The following is a 17906-nucleotide window of genomic DNA, read 5'->3' as shown; positions in this document are numbered from 1 at the left end:
TTAGCAGATGGAAGCTAAGTTTTACAATCAGGTAAGCTGATGGGTGGAAGGAGCGTGTCGGTGTGTGTGTGTGTATGTGTGTGTTCCTCCCATCAGCACACACCCAGGCTGAGTGTGATATTGGCGTGTATGGAGTTGTATAAACTGTTAGTTGGCAGTTTTTTGGTGTTTAATATGACACACACACACACTGGGATAGAGTTGTTTGGTGTTTTTGGTTCGGGGACAAAAACACTGCAGGGTGTTGTTGTTAATAAAATAATTTGTGATGTGTGCCTCTCCTTGTGTCTCTTGCTGTGACTTGTATAGAGGAATCTGCATTTGTCCTCCAAACACAACCAGGGATTAGATATGAAGAGAGAAGCAGAATGCCTTAATACAACTGACAGTATATTACACCCACTGAAGGATGTCAAGTCCATTGTACTAACAAGCCTATCTGTGCATGTCATTCCAGGTGAATGATTTGTAGACCAACCCCTGTTTTGATCCTACGTATGATCCTGCTCTGAACATGAAGCACATGAGTGAGTTACTATCATAGAGACGTATGATAGAAGCTACTAGGCCGACTGTATATTCTAGTATATCCATTTCCACGGTCCCTATTCCGTGACACTTTCCTTCCGTGATCTGATCGCGGAGCGACGGCACCGGTTTCCAAAGGCAACTGTCTTAAAAGCATTGTGACGTCATCAGACAGGAGTGTATGACAGCCGTCAGCCAGGTGGGCTGCTCACCCTGGCAGGTGCGCTCGTCAGTGAGGAGCTTGTGGCCCTTCTGGCAGCTGCACTCAAAGGAGCCCACCGTGTTTTTGCAGAAATGGTCACAGCCGCCGTTATTGGTCGCCTCCTGGCATTCATCTATGTCTGTATGGTGATAGGGAGAGAAGGGGGGGGGGACAGAGAGTAAGGGAGTGAGAAAGCGAGAGAGAGAGAGAGCATTAGGCCACAGATACATACACTAAGGCAGTGGTTCCCAAACTTTTTATAGTCCCGTACCCCTTCAAACATTCAACCTCCAGCTGCCGTACCCCCTCCAGCACCAGGGTCAGCTGTACCCCCTCTAGCACCAGGGTCAGCTGTACCCCCTCTAGCACCAGGGTCAGCTGTACCCCCTCTAGCACCAGGGTCAGCTGCACCCCTCCAGCACCAGGGTCAGCTGTACCCCTCCAGCACCAGGGTCAGCTGTACCCCCTCTAGCACCAGGGTCAGCTGTACCCCTCTAGCACCAGGGTCAGCTGTACCCCCTCCAGCACCAGGGTCAGCTGTACCCCCTCCAGCACCAGGGTCAGCTGTACCCCTCTAGCATCAGGGTCAGCTGTACCCCCTCTAGCACCAGGGTCAGCTGTACCCCCTCTAGCACCAGGGTCAGCTGTACCCCCTCTAGCACCAGGGTCAGCGCACTCTCAACTGTTGTTTATGCCATCATTGTAAGTCTGCCACACACACACACGCACACACACACACACACACACACACACACACACACACACACACACTATACGATACATTTATTAAACATAAGAATGAGTGTGAGTTTTTGTCACAACCCGGCTTGTGGGAAGTGACAAAGAGCTCTTATAGGACCGGGGCACAAATAATAATAATAATCAATAATTTTGCTCTTTATTTAACCATCTTACATATAAAACCTTATTTGTTCATCCAAAATTGTGAATAACTCACCACAGGTTAATGAGAAGGGTGTGCTTGAAGGGATGCACATAACTCTGCAATGTTGGGTTGTATTGGAGAGAGTCTGTCTTAAATAATTTCCCACAGACAGTCTGTGCCTGTATTTAATTTTCGTACTAGTGAGGGCTGAAAATCCACTCACATAGGTACGTGGTTGCAAAGGGCATCAATGTCTTAACAGCACGATTTGCCAAGGCCGCATATTCTGAGCACAGCCCAATCCAGAAATCTGGCAGTGGCTTCTGATTCAAATCAATTTTCACAGAACCGCTTGTTACAATTTCAATGAAATTGCTCTCTTGTTCAGATATCGGTAAGTGGACTGGAGGCAGGGCATGAAATGGATAACGAATCCAGTTGTTTGTGTCATCCGTTCCGGGAGTGTACCTGCGTAATTGCACACCCAGCTCACTCAGGTGCTTCACTATATCACATTTGCCATTGTCCGTAAGCTTGACTTCATTTGCTCACAAAAAAATCATACAATGATGGAAAGACCTGTGTGTTGTCCTTGTTAATGCAGACAGAAAAGAGCTCCAACTTCTTAATCATAGCCTCAATTTTGTCCCGCACATTGAATATAGTTGTGGAGAGTCCCTGTAATCCTAGATTCAGATCATTCAGGCGAGAAAAAACATCACCCAGATAAGCCAGTCGTGTGAGAAACTCCTCATCATGCAAGCGGTCAGACAAGTGAAAAACATCACCCAGATAAGCCAGTCGTGTGAGAAACTCCTCATCATGCAAGCGGTCAGACAAGTGAAAAACATCACCCAGATAAGCCAGTCGTGTGAGAAACTCCTCATCATGCAAGCGGTCAGACAAGTGAAAAACATCACCCAGATAAGCCAGTCGTGTGAGAAACTCCTCATCATGCAAGCGGTCAGACAAGTGAAAAACATCACCCAGATAAGCCAGTCGTGTGAGAAACTCCTCATAATGCAAGCGGTCAGACAAGTGAAAAACATCACCCAGATAAGCCAGTCGTGTGAGAAACTCGTCATCATGCAAGAGGTCAGACAAGTGAAAATTATGGTCAGTAAAGAAAACTTTAAGCTCGTCTCTCAATTTAAAAAAACATGTCAATACTTTGCCCCTTGATAACCAGCGCACTTCTGTATGTTGTAAAAGCGTTACATGGTCGATGCCCATATAATTGCATAATGCAGAAAATACACGAGAGTTCAGTGGCCTTGCTTTAACAAAGTTAACCATTTTCACTGTAGTGTCCAAAACGTCTTTCAAGCTGTCAGGCATTACCTTGGCAGCAAGAGCCTCTCGGTGGATGCTGCAGTGGACCCAAGAGCCTCTCTGTGGATGCTGCAGTGCACCCAAGAGCCTCTCTGTGGATGCTGCAGTGTACCGAAGAGCCTCTCGGTGGATGCTGCAGTGTACCCAAGAGCCTCTCGGTGGATGAGGCAGTGTACCCGAGAGCCTCTCGGTGGATGAGGCAGTGTACCCAAGAGCCTCTCGGTGGATGAGGCAGTGTACCCGAGAGCCTCTCGGTGGATGAGGCAGTGTACCCGAGAGCCTCTCGGTGGATGAGGCAGTGTACCCGAGAGCCTCTCGGTGGATGAGGCAGTGTACCCGAGAGCCTCTCTGTGGATGAGGCAGTGTACCCGAGAGCCTCTCGGTGGATGAGGCAGTGTACCCGAGAGCCTCTCGGTGGATGAGGCAGTGTACCCGAGAGCCTCCCGGTGGATGAGACAGTGTACTCGAGAGCCTCTCGGTGGATGAGGCAGTGTACCCGAGAGCCTCCCGGTGGATGAGGCAGTGTACTCGAGAGCCTCTCGGTGGATGAGGCAGTGTACCCAAGTGAAGTCGGGAGCAACTACTTGCACCCGCGTTACCACTCCACTATGTCTCCCTGTCATGGCTTTTGCGCCATCAGTACAGATACCAAAAGTCCATTTGATGTCACAAAGCTGTCCAGTACTTTCAAAATATCCTCTCCTGTTTGCAGAAGAGGATGTCTTCCTTAATTGACCACCATAAACGTAACAGACATATACCAGGAGCTGTGCCAACCCCGCCACGTCTGTTGACTCATCCAGCTGTTATGCATAGAATTCACTGGCTTGTATGCGAAGCAATAATTGTTTCAAAACATCTCCTGCCATGTCACTGATGCGTTGTGAAACAGTGTTGTTTGATGAAGGCATTGTCTGTGTAGTTTTTTTGGCCTTTCCCCCCAGTATTGTCCCAGCCATATCCACGGCAGCAGGAAGAATTAAGTCCCCCACAATAGTATGGGTCTTGCCTGTCCTAACTACTCGGTAGCTCACCATATAAGACGCTTCTAGCCCCTTCTTATTAATGGTATCTGCTGCTCTTATACATGCCTTACTACTCGAAAGTCGTCTTAATTCTCGCTCAAAAAACTCCAGCGGCTTATTTTTCAAATTGGCAAGTTTTCTTTCTAAATGTCTGAGCAGGAGTGAAGGTTTCATTGAGTTGTGAGATAGTACTTTTCACATATAACACACTGTGGCTGAGGAAAGGCACTACTCCCAATATAAGTAAACAATCAATGTAGTTCTCATCATATATTTGCGCCACTTCGATGGTCCAAAGTTTGGTGCTTTCCCGGGTAAGGGGGTAGTAGCTCTTCGGCTGCATCAGATTCACAATTGTCAGTGTCCATGCTATCTGGGCTAACAACAAAGTTAGAATTACTGATGCTAGCATTGGATGTGCTCGTGGAAGCAGAACAACGTGTGTCGTTGACAGGTGCAGGTGTAGTACTGCAGGTAGTAGAGCTGGTATGTGTCTCTATGGACCCGGGCCTTACTATTTTGAACCATTTATCCATTTGGAGCAAACGGAACGAGCAGCAGCTACGTTTGGCTACAAACGGACCGTTAGTGGAATTCCCGCGAGAGAGTAACGGTTAATGTGATGTTAATTATTTTACTAAGCTACCTGTATTTGACATTGTGTTGTAAATTCACTGAACACCAGATGGTTTAATTGTATTTTTGGCAGTGAAACAAGGCTACTCAGGCAAGAAAAAAACCTCACCCAAGTGTATAGATCAGTTCGAAAATATAAATGGACTGTTTGAAAAAGCAAAAACTATTTTTTAAAACAAGTACCCTAGTTTGGGAATACTCGCACTAAGGCAATACTGGTCGTAGAGAATCGAGTTTTTACACACACACACACACACACACACACACACACACACACACACACACACACACACACACACACACACACACACACACACACACACACACACACACACACACACACACACACACACACACACACACACACACACACACACACACACACACACACACACACACACACACAGTATAGAACTCTGCCGTGCTAAAGTGTTCCTCCTTTAGCAGTCTCTCCCACACAGCCACTGCCATGCTGGGATGGAGATCTCCAAATTGGCAGACAACAGGCCAATAAAAGGCTTCACTAATGCCTTGGAAATCTATTCTAAGCCTCTGTAAGAGTCTTTATGGACGGGGGGGAGGCAGTCGGGGTGAGAGTAAGGGTGAGACAGGGGGAGTCAGAGAGAAGTGGGCTTTTTCCTAATGCTCTTATTTGTGCTAGCAGGAAGAAGCCAGGAGTTGGCAGGCCTGAAAGACAACATGAACACTGGCCGTGCTGCGTTGTGGTGGTAAAGTAGGTTTCCATCCACACAACATGTCGTAACCGCAGTGCCAGGGTGTCGGTGTGGGGCAGCCGGCCTCAGTCACAAACATATTGTCACAACACCGGGAAGATATTATCCCAGAGCAAACAGACCTATAGGAGTCCCATCGCTGTCCCCTGAAGGCCTCACCTGCCTCTTTCATTCTCTTATTTATTCACTCTTTCTTTTCATTCTTTCAGAGATCTCTGATACAATGACTGTCTCATTCACCAGTGGTTTCTTTTCTGCTGAATACCATTTCTTTATGCAGTTTCATTATTCTGTCTTTCTATTGATTTCTTTCTCTCTCTTTCTCCTCCTCTTGGCATGTGTGTGTCTGGGCGCACGGTGTGTGTGTGTGTGTGTGTGTCTGTCTGTGTGTGTGTGCGCATGGCCATGTGTGTGTATACGTGTGTGAGCATTTGTGTGCACGCTCTTGCATTTGTGTGCATGATGGTATCAAGTGTAATGGTAGCTTCACGGTGCTCAGCATGGTACAGGCTCAGGGGGCTTGTTGAGAGGGATCCTCCACTAGCCTCTGCTGTCTGATCCTATGACACGCTCTTTACCTGGAACTAATGGAACAGCCTGCTGCTACTGCTGTACACAACACTGTCTAGCCCACCATGCAAGGACTTAGAGAAGAGGGGAGAGACACACAGAGAGAGAGAGAGAGAGAGAGAGAAAGAGTCAGAGAGAGAAAAAGAGACAGAGAGAGATAGTCAGAGAGACACAGGGACTGAGAGAGAGAGAGAGAGAGAGAGAGAGAGAGAGAGAGAAAGAAAGAGAGAGAGGGGGAGGGGTGTTGAATGAATACATAATTGAACCCCCCCTCCCTTCCCTCCTCTCCCCCAAAGGCTTACACCATCCAGGGATTTGATGGACTTTCCCATAACTTCCATCTACCCCTCCCTCTCCCTCCTACTGCCCATGTGACTAGGTCTTCCTGAATCCTTGTGGAATAAAGGCCCAGGTGTATGAGACGATCCAGAGACATAGATCTGGAATAACAAGCGAGCCGGATCCCCTGGCGCTGTGCATACAGTGCCAACCCTCCAGCCTGGTGTGATCTGATGTCACGGTACATCCTCCCTAACCCCATCCCTTCTCTTTCCTCACCCCTTCCTCTTTCTAACTATGTGCCCTCTGCCGAACCCTGGAAAGGGTCATTGGGTATATTTCCCTCCTTGGAGGATTACCAATGCCACACTCAACAAGGGAGGAAATGAGGAAACGAAAGAGGAGGAGGAAGAGATGGAAAAGAAAGTGGAGGTGGAAGAGGTAGATTTAGTGGAGGAGGAGAAAAGAAGGTGAAGAAAGTAGGAGGAACGTGGAAGGGTAGAGGGAGGAGGAAGAGACGGAAGAGAAAGCAAAGGAGGGAGTATTAAGAGGAGGGAGAAAGGGAAATAAAAGAGGAGGAAAGTGGAAGAGTGGCGGGAGGAGGAAGAGGACAAAAGCATGTCAGATTACACAGGCTAAGCCCTTTTTGATTGGTTCTCTAAGTGATGAAAACTGCTGGGGATTAACACCTAAGCCTTTGCGTCGGAGAGTCAGTCAAGCAAGACACCACAGGGAAGACTCAACTAAGACAGGAGTGGAGGGGAGGAGGGGGGAGAAGGGAGAGGAAGAGAGGTGACTGGAAGAAAAAAGAGAGGGTAGATGGAGAGGGGTAGAGAAAAAACAGGAGCAGAAGGGAAGTAGGTGGGGAGGGCGAAAAGAGAAGGGAGGGGGAGAAAAGACCAAGAGAAGGAGGACGGTCAGATATTGTGTCCCCAATAATCAGTCCACCGTGCAAAAAGCCAAGTCAGATACATGAAGTCAAATATATACAGTTGAGTGATGTAAAAGAACATCAGAATAAAATAGAATAAAATAGTCCTTAGATGTCAGGGCCTGTGTTTTCCTATAACAATGTATCCTGATATACAGTGCCTTGCGAAAGTATTCGGCCCCCTTGAACTTTGCGACCTTTTGCCACATTTCAGGCTTCAAACATAAAGATATAAAACTGTATTTTTTTGTGAAGAATCAACAACAAGTGGGACACAATCATGAAGTGGAACGACATTTATTGGATATTTCAAACTTTTTTAACAAATTTAAAAACTGAAAAATTGGGCGTGCAAAATTATTCAGCCCCTTTACTTTCAGTGCAGCAAACTCTCTCCAGAAGTTCAGTGAGGATCTCTGAATGATCCAATGTTGACCTAAATGACTATTGATGATAAATACAATCCACCTGTGTGTAATCAAGTCTCCGTATAAATGCACCTGCACTGTGATAGTCTCAGAGGTCCGTTAAAAGCGCAGAGAGCATCATGAAGAACAAGGAACACACCAGGCAGGTCCGAGATACTGTTGTGAAGAAGTTTAAAGCCGGATTTGGATACAAAAAGATTTCCCAAGCTTTAAACATCCCAAGGAGCACTGTGCAAGCGATAATATTGAAATGGAAGGAGTATCAGACCACTGCAAATCTACCAAGACCTGGCCGTCCCTCTAAACTTTCAGCTCATACAAGGAGAAGACTGATCAGAGATGCAGCCAAGAGGCCCATGATCACTCTGGATGAACTGCAGAGATCTACAGCTGAGGTGGGAGACTCTGTCCATAGGACAACAATCAGTCGTATATTGCACAAATCTGGCCTTTATGGAAGAGTGGCAAGAAGAAAGCCATTTCTTAAAGATATCCATAAAAAGTGTAGTTTAAAGTTTGCCACAAGCCACCTGGGAGACACACCAAACATGTGGAAGAAGGTGCTCTGGTCAGATGAAACCAAAATTGAACTTTTTGGCAACAATGCAAAACGTTATGTTTGGCGTAAAAGCAACACAGCTCATCACCCTGAACACACCATCCCCACTGTCAAACATGGTGGTGGCAGCATCATGGTTTGGGCCTGCTTTTCTTCAGCAGGGACAGGGAAGATGGTTAAAATTGATGGGAAGATGGATGGAGCCAAATACAGGACCATTCTGGAAGAAAACCTGATGGAGTCTGCAAAAGACCTAAGACTGGGACGGAGATTTGTCTTCCAACAAGACAATGATCCAAAACATAAAGCAAAATCTACAATGGAATGGTTCAAAAATAAACATATCCAGGTGTTAGAATGGCCAAGTCAAAGTCCAGACCTGAATCCAATCGAGAATCTGTGGAAAGAACTGAAAACTGCTGTTCACAAATGCTCTCCATCCAACCTCACTGAGCTCGAGCTGTTTTGCAAGGAGGAATGGGAAAAATTTCAGTCTCTCGATGTGCAAAACTGATAGAGACATACCCCAAGCGACTTACAGCTGTAATCGCAGCAAAAGGTGGCGCTACAAAGTATTAACTTAAGGGGGCTGAATAATTTTGCACGCCCAATTTTTCAGTTTTTGATTTGTTAAAAAAGTTTGAAATATCCAATAAATGTCGTTCCACTTCATGATTGTGTCCCACTTGTTGTTGATTCTTCACAAAAAAATACAGTTTTATATCTTTATGTTTGAAGCCTGAAATGTGGCAAAAGGTCGCAAAGTTCAAGGGGGCCGAATACTTTCGCAAGGCACTGTATATATATTTTTATTTTATTTAACCAGGTAGGCTAATTGAGAACAAGTTCTCATTTGCAACTCCGACCTGGCCAAGATAAAGCATAGCAGTGTGAACAGACAACAACACAGTTACACATGGAGTAAACAATAAACAAGTCAATAACATAGTAGAAAAAAATCTATGTACATTGTGTGCAAAAGGCATGAGGAGGTAGGCAATAAAGAGGCCATAGGAGTGAATAATTACAATTTAGCAGATTAACACTGGAGTGATAAATGAGCAGATGAACATGTTCAGGTAGAAATACTGTTGTGCAAAAGAGCAGAAAAGTAAATAAAATAAAAACAGTATGGGGAAGAGGTAGGTAAAATTGGGTGGGCTATTTACCGATAGACTATGTACAGCTGCAGCGATCAGTTAGCTGCTCAGATAGCAGATGTTTAAAGTTGGTGAAGGAGATAAAAGTCTCCAACGTCAGAGATTTTTGCAATTCGTTCCAGTCGCAGGCAGCAGAGAACTGGAAGGAAAGGCGGCCAAATGAGGTTTTGGCTTTAGGGATGATCAGTGAGATACACCTCCTGGAGCACGTGCTACGGGGGGCTGTTGCCATCATGACCAGCGAACTGAGATAAGGCGGAGCTTTACCTAGCATAGACTTGTAGATGACCTGGAGCCAGCGGGTCTGGCGACGAACATGTAGCGAGGGCCAGCCGACTAGAGCATACAGGTCGCAGTGGTGTGTGGTATAAGGTGCTTTAGTAACAAAACGGATGGCACTGTGATAAACTGCATCCAGTTTGCTGAGTAGAGTATTGGAAGCCATTTCACCAAAGTCGAGGATCGGTAGGATAGTCAGTTTTACGAGGGCAAGTTTTTCGGCGTGAGTGAAGGAGGCTTTGATGCGAAATAGAAAGCCGACTCTAGATTTGATTTTGGATTGGAGATGTTTGATATGAGTCTGGAAGGAGAGTTTGCAGTCTAGCCAGACACCTAGGTACTTATAGATGTCCACATTTTCTAGGTCGAAACCATCCAGGGTGGTGATGCTAGTCGGGCGTGCGGGTGCAGGCAGCGAATGGTTGAAAAGCATGCATTTGGTTTTACTAGCGTTTAAGAGCAGTTGGAGGCCACGGAAGGAGTGTTGTATGGCATTGAAGCTCGTTTGGAGGTTAGATAGCACAGTATTCAAGGAAGGGCCAGAAGTATACAGAATGGTGGCGTCTGCGTAGAGGTGGATCAGGGAATCGCCCGCAGCAAGAGCAACATCATTGATATATACAGAGAAAAGAGTCGGTCCGAGAATTGAACCCTGTGGTACCCCATAGAGACTGCCAGAGGACCGGACAACATGCCCTCCGATTTGGCACACTGAACTCTGTCTGCAAAGTAGTTGGTGAACCAGGCAAGGCAGTCATTAGAAAAACCGAGGCTACTGAGTCTGCTGATAAGAATATGGTGATTGACAGAGTTGAAAGCCTTGGCCAGGTCGATGAAGACGGCTGCACAGTACTGTCTTTTATCGATGGCAGTTATGATATCGTTTAGTACCTTGAGCGTGGCTGAGGTGCACCCATGACCGGCTCGGAAACCGGATTGCACAGCGGAGAAGGTACGGTGGGAGTCGAGATGGTCAGTGATCTGTTTGTTGACTTGGCTTTCGAAGACCTTAGATAGGCAGGGCAGGATGGATATAGGTCTGTAACAGTTTGGGTCCAGGGTGTCTCCCCCTTTGAAGAGGGGGATGACCGCGGCAGCTTTCCAATCCTTGGGGATCTCAGATGATACGAAGGAGAGGTTGAACAGGCTGGTAATAGGGGTTGCGACAATGGCGGCGGACAGTTTCACAAATAGAGGGTCCAGATTGTCAAGCCCAGCTGATTTGTATGGGTCCAGGTTTTGCAGCTCTTTCAGAACATCTGCTATCTGGATTTGGGTAAAGGAGAAGCTGGGGAGGTGTGGGCGAGTAGCTGCGGGGGCGGAGCTGTTGGCCAAGGTTGGAGTAGCCAGGCGGAAGGCATGGCCAGCCGTTGAGAAATGCTTGTTGAAGTTTTCGATTATTACGGATTTATCGGTGGTGACCGTGTTACCTAGCCTCATTGCAGTGGGCAGCTGGGAGGAGGTGCTCTTGTTCTCCATGGACTTTACAGTGTCCCAGAACATTTTGGAGTTAGAGCTACAGGATGCAAATTTTTGCTTGAAAAAGCTGGCCTTTGCTTTCCTAATTGACTGCGTGTATTGGTTCCTGACTTCCCTGAACAGTTGCATATCGCGGGGACTATTCGATGCTATTGCAGTCCGCCACAGGATGTTTTTGTGCTGGTCGAGGGCAGTCAGGTCTGGAGTGAACCAAGGGCTATATCTGTTCTTATTTCTGCATTTTTTTTATCGGAGCATGCTTGTCTAAGATGGTGAGGAAGTTACTTTTAAAGAATGACCAGGCATCCTCAACTGACGGGATGAGGTCAATATCCTTCCAGGATACCCGGGCCAGGTCGATTAGAAAGGCCTGCTCGCAGAAGTGTTTAAGGCTGACCCTCTGAACCGATGACCTCATCGAAAGCTGAGCTCTCAAGCAATGACCTCATCGAAAGCTGAGCTCTCAAGCAATGACCTCATCGAAAGCTGAGCTCTCAACATTAACAGAATCACTGGCTTTCTTTCTCTCCTCTTCCATCATCATTTGCTTTTTGACGATTGCTTTCTTAGAGAGAAGACCTCTATTTCTCTATTCTGTACTCTCTACTCCTCCTTTCCATCTCATCCACTTTCTGTTCATTTCTTCCTCTCGTCTCGCTCATGCTCTCCCAGGCAGTTCTACCCTGCAGTAGAATCTCTGGGTATTTTAAATCAATCACGGCTATTTCCCAGTTCCGTTTCCTTGGCATGCCGACAGCAGATCTCATCTCTATCTCAAACAGGAGGAATGGCTTCCTTCTCTCTCACACACACATTCTCTCTCTCTAAGGTGCTAGCTATAACCGAGGGTTCTACAAGGAACCCAAAAGGGTTCTACCTGGAACCAAAAAGGATTATCCTATGGTGACAGCCGAAGAACACTTTCTGAACCCTTTTTTTTAAGAATGTACCCCCCCCTCTCCACATCTCTCTCTCTCTCTCTCTCTCCACATCTCTCTCTCTCACATACATACACCTCCCCTGCCGCCCCTCCCAGACAAGTCTACAGAAGGTATAACACTATCGCAACCCACCTTCCCGGCCCAAACTTCCCCAACACAGACAAAGATCCCTCATTATTCAGTAAGTCTGGCAGCCATAACCACTGGCATAGCATAGCCACCACATTTCCCCACACTTAATGGCCACTCGGTGGAAGCCTGAGCCCAATAATGGCCTATATAATTACCTTTAATAACCCTAAAATACGGTAAGCTTAAATAAATACATTAAGCATCCACACATCTTGAAATGATACAAAACTGCGTGTGTGAGAGACATTGTGTGTGTAAATGAGAGAGAGGGAGTGTATATGTTTGTATGTGTGAGAGAGGGAGATATAGAGAGTGTGAGAGAGGAAGAGAGATAGAGAGAGAGACAGAGAGAGAGAAAGAGGAGAAACAAAGACATATTGAGAAAAGCAGAGTGACAGGAGTGGGAAGTGAGACAGGGGAGTGGGAAGTGGGACAGGGGAGTGGGAAGTGAGACAGGGGAGTGGGAAGTGAGACAGGGGAGTGGGAAGTGAGACAGGGGAGTGGGAAGTGAGACAGGGGAGTGGGAAGTGAGACAGGGGAGTGGGAAGGAGACAGGGGAGTGGGACGTGAGACAGGGGAGTGGGAAGTGAGACAGGGGAGTGGGAAGGAGACAGTGGAGTGGGAAGTGAGACAGGGGAGTGGGAAGTGAGACAGGGGAGAGGGAAGTGAGACAGGGGAGAGGGAAGTGAGACAGGGGAGTGGGAAGTGAGACAGGGGAGAGGGAAGTGAGACAGGGGAGAGGGAAGTGAGACAGGGGAGTGGGAAGTGAGACAGGGGAGTGGGACGGAGAGGAAGAGATAGAGTAGTCGGGTGAAGTGTGAATAAGACATGCTGCGAGAGCAGCATCCATCTTGATCTGTCCACTTCAATGGAGAGAGAGGGAGACAGAGAGAGACCACCTAAAAGGAAGCGATTCCCAAACCTTCCATAACAAAGCCATCACCTACAGAGAGATGAACCTGGAGAAGAGTCCCCTAAGCAAGCTTGTCCTCAGGCTCTATTCACAAACACAAACAGACCTCACAGAGCCCTAGGACAGCAACACAATTAAACCCAACTCAATCATGAGAAAACAAAAAGATAATTACTTTGGTATTTGGTATTTTATTAGGATCCCCATTGGCTGTTGCAAAAGCAGCAGCTACTCTTCCTGGGGTCCACACAAAACATGAAACATAATACAGAATGACATAATACAGAACATCATTAGACAAGAACAGCTCAAGGACAGTACATACATTTTTTTTAAAGGCACACGTAGCCTATGTGATAACAGTAATCACAATGCATGCATACAAACTATCTAGGTCAAATAGGGGAGAGGCGTTGTGCCACGAGGTGTTGCTTTATCTGTTTTTTGAAACCAGGTTTGCTGTTTATTTGAGCAATATGAGATGGAAGGAAGTTCAATGCAATAAGGGCTCTATATAATACTGTACGTTTTCTTGAATTTGTTCTGGATTTGGGGACTATGAAAAGACCCCTGGTGGCCTGTCTGGTGGGATAAGTGTGTGTGTCAAAGCTGTGTGTAAGTTGACTCTGCAAACAATTTGGGATTTTCAACACATTAATATTTCTTACAAAAAGAAGAAGTGATGCAGTCAGTCTCTCCTCAACTCTGAGCCAAGAGAGACTGGCATGCATAGTATTCATATCAGCATATCAATTGATGTGTGTGTGTGTGTGTGCTGCGGGTTTGAGGCTGCAAACCCATAGGCTTGGTTCTCTCATCCCTTCCAGGCTTCTGGGAGGGAGGGTGGACAATGAGCCTGTCGTAGAGGATGTACGCAATGTCCCCCACACGCTCTGGTAGCTTTCATGACTGGGATCAGTTCTTTCCTCTTCTGGCGCACAGCTTCAGGATAATCCTCCTTGAGGAAGATATATACGTTCCTCTCAAGTTATTGGCTCTTTCCAGAACCTTGTCCTTAAACCTCAGGAACTTGACCACTATCGGCCTGGGCCTGTCACCTGGAACGGATGTGGGTTTTCCAGTCCTGTGGGCGCGCTCCACCTCAATCTTCCTGTGGTCCATCTTCAATTTCCCTCACTTTGTCCTCAGACTCCATCCAGGTCTCATGTGGAGATTCTGCAATTCCGTCCACAATCATGTTGTTTCGCCTTGATTGTCCCTCTGATTTCTCTGTCATTGTTATCATGGATTCACACACAGAACTGACGTCCTCTCTCAATGACTTACAGATTGCTGTCATCTTGCCGTTCTCCTGTTTCAACTCGTCGAGCTGACCCTGGGAGAACTGCACATTTGTCTTCAGGTCCTGGACCTCTCTGGTCAGGTCATCCATTCTTTTATTAGTAGAATCCACGAGTATTTGGACAAAACCCTTGAAACAATTTTCTTGTTGTTGTAACAACTGCTTATAGGTCTCTTTTTATTCATTTAAAAGATCCTTCATGTGTGAGAGAGAGACACCACTGGCACTGTCCTCAACGGTACTCCCGCTGGCTTTGGTCTTTGTCATGGTAGCTAGCAACGTATGTTAGGCTGTTACTCCTTGCAGTTCCAGACAAGGCAGGTTACGGGGAAAATTGAAAACAACAAACAGCAGGGATCTAGACAGCCACAAACCCAGGACAATCCGCGGTCCCAGACACATGACATATCGGAAAGAATGAACAATAAAACAAAGTAATCTAGAATGCTATTTGGCCCTAAACAGAGAGTACACAGTGGCTGAATACCTGACCACTGTGACTGACCCAAACCTAAGGAAAGCTTTGACTATGTACAGACTCAGTGAGCATAGCCTTGTTATTGAGAAAGACCGCCGTAGGCAGACATGGCTCTCAAGAGAAGACAGGCTATGTGAGGTGGAAACTGAGCTGCACTCCCTAACCTCCTGTCCAATGTATGACCATATTAGAGAGACATATTTCCCTCAGATTACACAAATCCACAAAGAATTTGAAAAACAAACCCAATATTGATAAAGTCCCATATCTACTGGGTGAAATACCAGTGTGTCATCACAACAGCAAGATGTGTGACCTGTTGCCACAAGAAAAGGGCAACCAGTGAAGAACAAACACCATTGTAAACACAATCCATATTTATGCTTATTTATTTTCCCTTTTGTACTTTAACTATTTGCACATTGTTACAACACTGTATATAGACATCATTTGACATTTGAAATGTCTTTATTCTTTTGGAGCTTCTGTGAATACAATGTTAATTATTCATTTTGATTTTTTATTTCACTTTTGTTTATTATCTACTTCACTTGCTTTGTCAATGTTAACATATGTTTACCATGCCAATAAAGCCCATACATTGATATTGAATTGAGAGAGAGCACCTCTGTGATTGCATTGCACACACATCTGGGCTGCCAGGGGCCAGGTGGTAGTTAGGCCTCTATTAACGAGGGCATAGCTCATTAAGGCTCTCCTACATATGATGTACCATGAGGATCTCACTCAGGGAGGGGGAGGAGGTAGAGGAGACCTGGGGAGGGAGAGAGGGATGGAAAGGAAATGAGAGCAATGAATGGAACGGATAAGGAATGGGGACGTCTCATGTTCCATCCTTCTCAGTCACTCACTCTCAATCTTCCACTCTCTATGCCCACTGATCTATCTCTCACTCACCCCTTATCTCTTGTATCTTCCTCTCATTTCAGATATCTCTTTTTGTTACCACCTCTGTCTCTCTCTTCCTTTCTCACCGTGATCTAATAATTTTAATCTCTCTAATAATCTGGACGTGAAAACAGGGGTGTAATCTGTCAAGCATATACACACGCACACACACACACACGCACACACACACACTCCCTACACACCCACACCCATCAATCTCCCATCCCCGTTTGACATTTACCACCGGTTCGATCGATACCCTGCTCCATCTGCGATCAATAGGTCCATTCTGAGCCCTGCTGCTCCCTGAAGATAACCAGCCAATAGCAGCTCATTACCATCTATTACAGCCATCTGCCTGAATGGCTGGTTGACTGACTGGCTGATTGACTGGCTGGCTTACTCACTGACTGACTGGCTGGCTTACTCACTGACTGACTGATTGGCTGGCTTACTCACTGACTGACTGACTGGCTGGCATACTCACTGACTGACTGACTAACTGGCTGACTGTCTACCGGCTGACTGACTGATTGACTGGCTGACTGGGCAGACTGCTGCTGCTGGGAAGGCTGAGAGCCAAATGGGAAGGGCTAACATCAGGGTTCAACAGATGATTAGGATCGTTTGTAATTAACAACAGTGTAGGATAAATAATAGACCGGTAAATGAGAAAATGGCTGAACGTTGACCTCTGGCCCTCGACCTCAATACAGTAAGTAAAACTCAGAGGGATCAACTGGAAGGTCGTTGTTGCATAAGATGCTTCTGAGTCGATAATAGTCCTCTCAAAAGACAAAGATAGTATCAATCAATCAATCATATGTATTTATAAAGCCCTTCGTACATCAGCTGATATCTCAAAGTGCTGTACAGAAACCCAGCCTAAAACCACAAACAGCAAGCAATGCAGGTGGAGAAGCATAGTAGATGGAGAACGGAAAGAGGGAGAGGCAGCAAACAAGACAGAAATAAAGAAAGAGAAGAAGAAATAAAGGTTGTATTGTAACATGAACTGCAGCCATTGGAGAGAGAGTGAGTGAGAGAGAGATGAGGAATGTGGAAGCTCTTTGGCTGCTGCTGCAGGCTTATCTCTGAGCGCTCGGGTAGCCTTGGTACGCGCCTCAGGGAAACTGTGTAGTTTTACAAAATATTTACAGTAAAAAGCAATTAAACGTAATACATTTGTGGAAACCCAAACCTGTCCAAATAATTTGGGGACGGGAGAAGGGGGATCTACTGTTCATAAAAAGCAGAGTTTACCTCAGTGTGACCACCTCAGGCTGCTAATTTGGGAGACGACGGGCGGCTCGGGCCAGAGCCGGCCGGGTATTTATCAGAGGACTTAAACGGCCCGCTCTGTTTGCTTTGTCCCTAAAGACTCTCCTCCGTCTAATAACAGAGGCTCTATGGGCCACATCTGGGCCAAGAGCAACTCCTGTAAAGAGCAACACAACAGCAAAATAAAACAGCAGGCAGGGCCGACGCCGGCCTGACGGAGGGAGAGACGGAACGGTTGAGGGCCGGAGCTGGGCCAGAGTCATGTAAGGTGATGGAGATAGGAGTGTTATTGTGGAGATTACTGGGCCTGACATGTTAATACAGTGGGCGGTTGAGAGTGTTGGCACTTTCTGGAGGCTTTCTGTCTGGACGAGTGGGGCTAGAGGAGGAGTTTATGGGGAAGCGAATCCGTACAGTAGCTTCCAGTCTTTTGAGGACACAAAGTGATAGTGAAGCTATGACAAAAAGCTCGTGGGAGCGGTAGGTGGGAAAGTGAGGGGGAGAATCAAAGGTGTTGCTGACTATGATACAGTTCATTTACTGAGATTAGCTGAAAAAAAGTATGTCCCCTTATAACCTAACGAGCTTGTAGCCTATCGCCTGGTTTCTCCTTGTCTGTGTTAAGTGACTCCTGTAATGGCTCTTTGATTGGATTACTGGATGTGTGTGTGTGTGTTCAGGCTTTCGCTGGTACTGGGGAGAGGAATGCAGGCCAGTGAAGACGTGTCTCAGGTGCCCATACACACACTGTACAACTGAGCAGCTCAGTCTCCCTGCACAGACCACACACACACACACACACACACACACACACACACACACACACACACACACACACACACACACACACACACACACACACACACACACACACAACTCATCCACCCACTGACACGCACCTTCTAATCAAACATCTGGAAA

General features: G+C 46.5%; 1 protein-coding gene across 5 annotated transcripts in view; it reads right to left on the bottom strand.

Moving 5' to 3' along the window:
• LOC112217173 (signal peptide, CUB domain, EGF-like 1) overlaps positions 1-17906 on the bottom strand; it is a 144642-nt gene that overhangs the window by 16830 nt on the left and 109906 nt on the right. For all 5 annotated transcript variants that reach the window (XM_042300216.1, XM_042300217.1, XM_042300218.1 and 2 more), the window contains one exon: positions 741-869. In XM_042300216.1, the coding sequence (XP_042156150.1) occupies positions 741-869 (129 nt within the window). The remainder of the gene's footprint in view (positions 1-740; positions 870-17906) is intronic.

The sequence above is a fragment of the Oncorhynchus tshawytscha genome, linkage group LG17 (genome assembly GCF_018296145.1).
Source record: "Oncorhynchus tshawytscha isolate Ot180627B linkage group LG17, Otsh_v2.0, whole genome shotgun sequence".
NCBI lineage: Eukaryota > Metazoa > Chordata > Actinopteri > Salmoniformes > Salmonidae > Oncorhynchus > Oncorhynchus tshawytscha.
The sequence above is the reverse complement of the archived record's forward strand: the minus strand, read 5'-3'. Positions and strand labels throughout refer to the sequence as shown.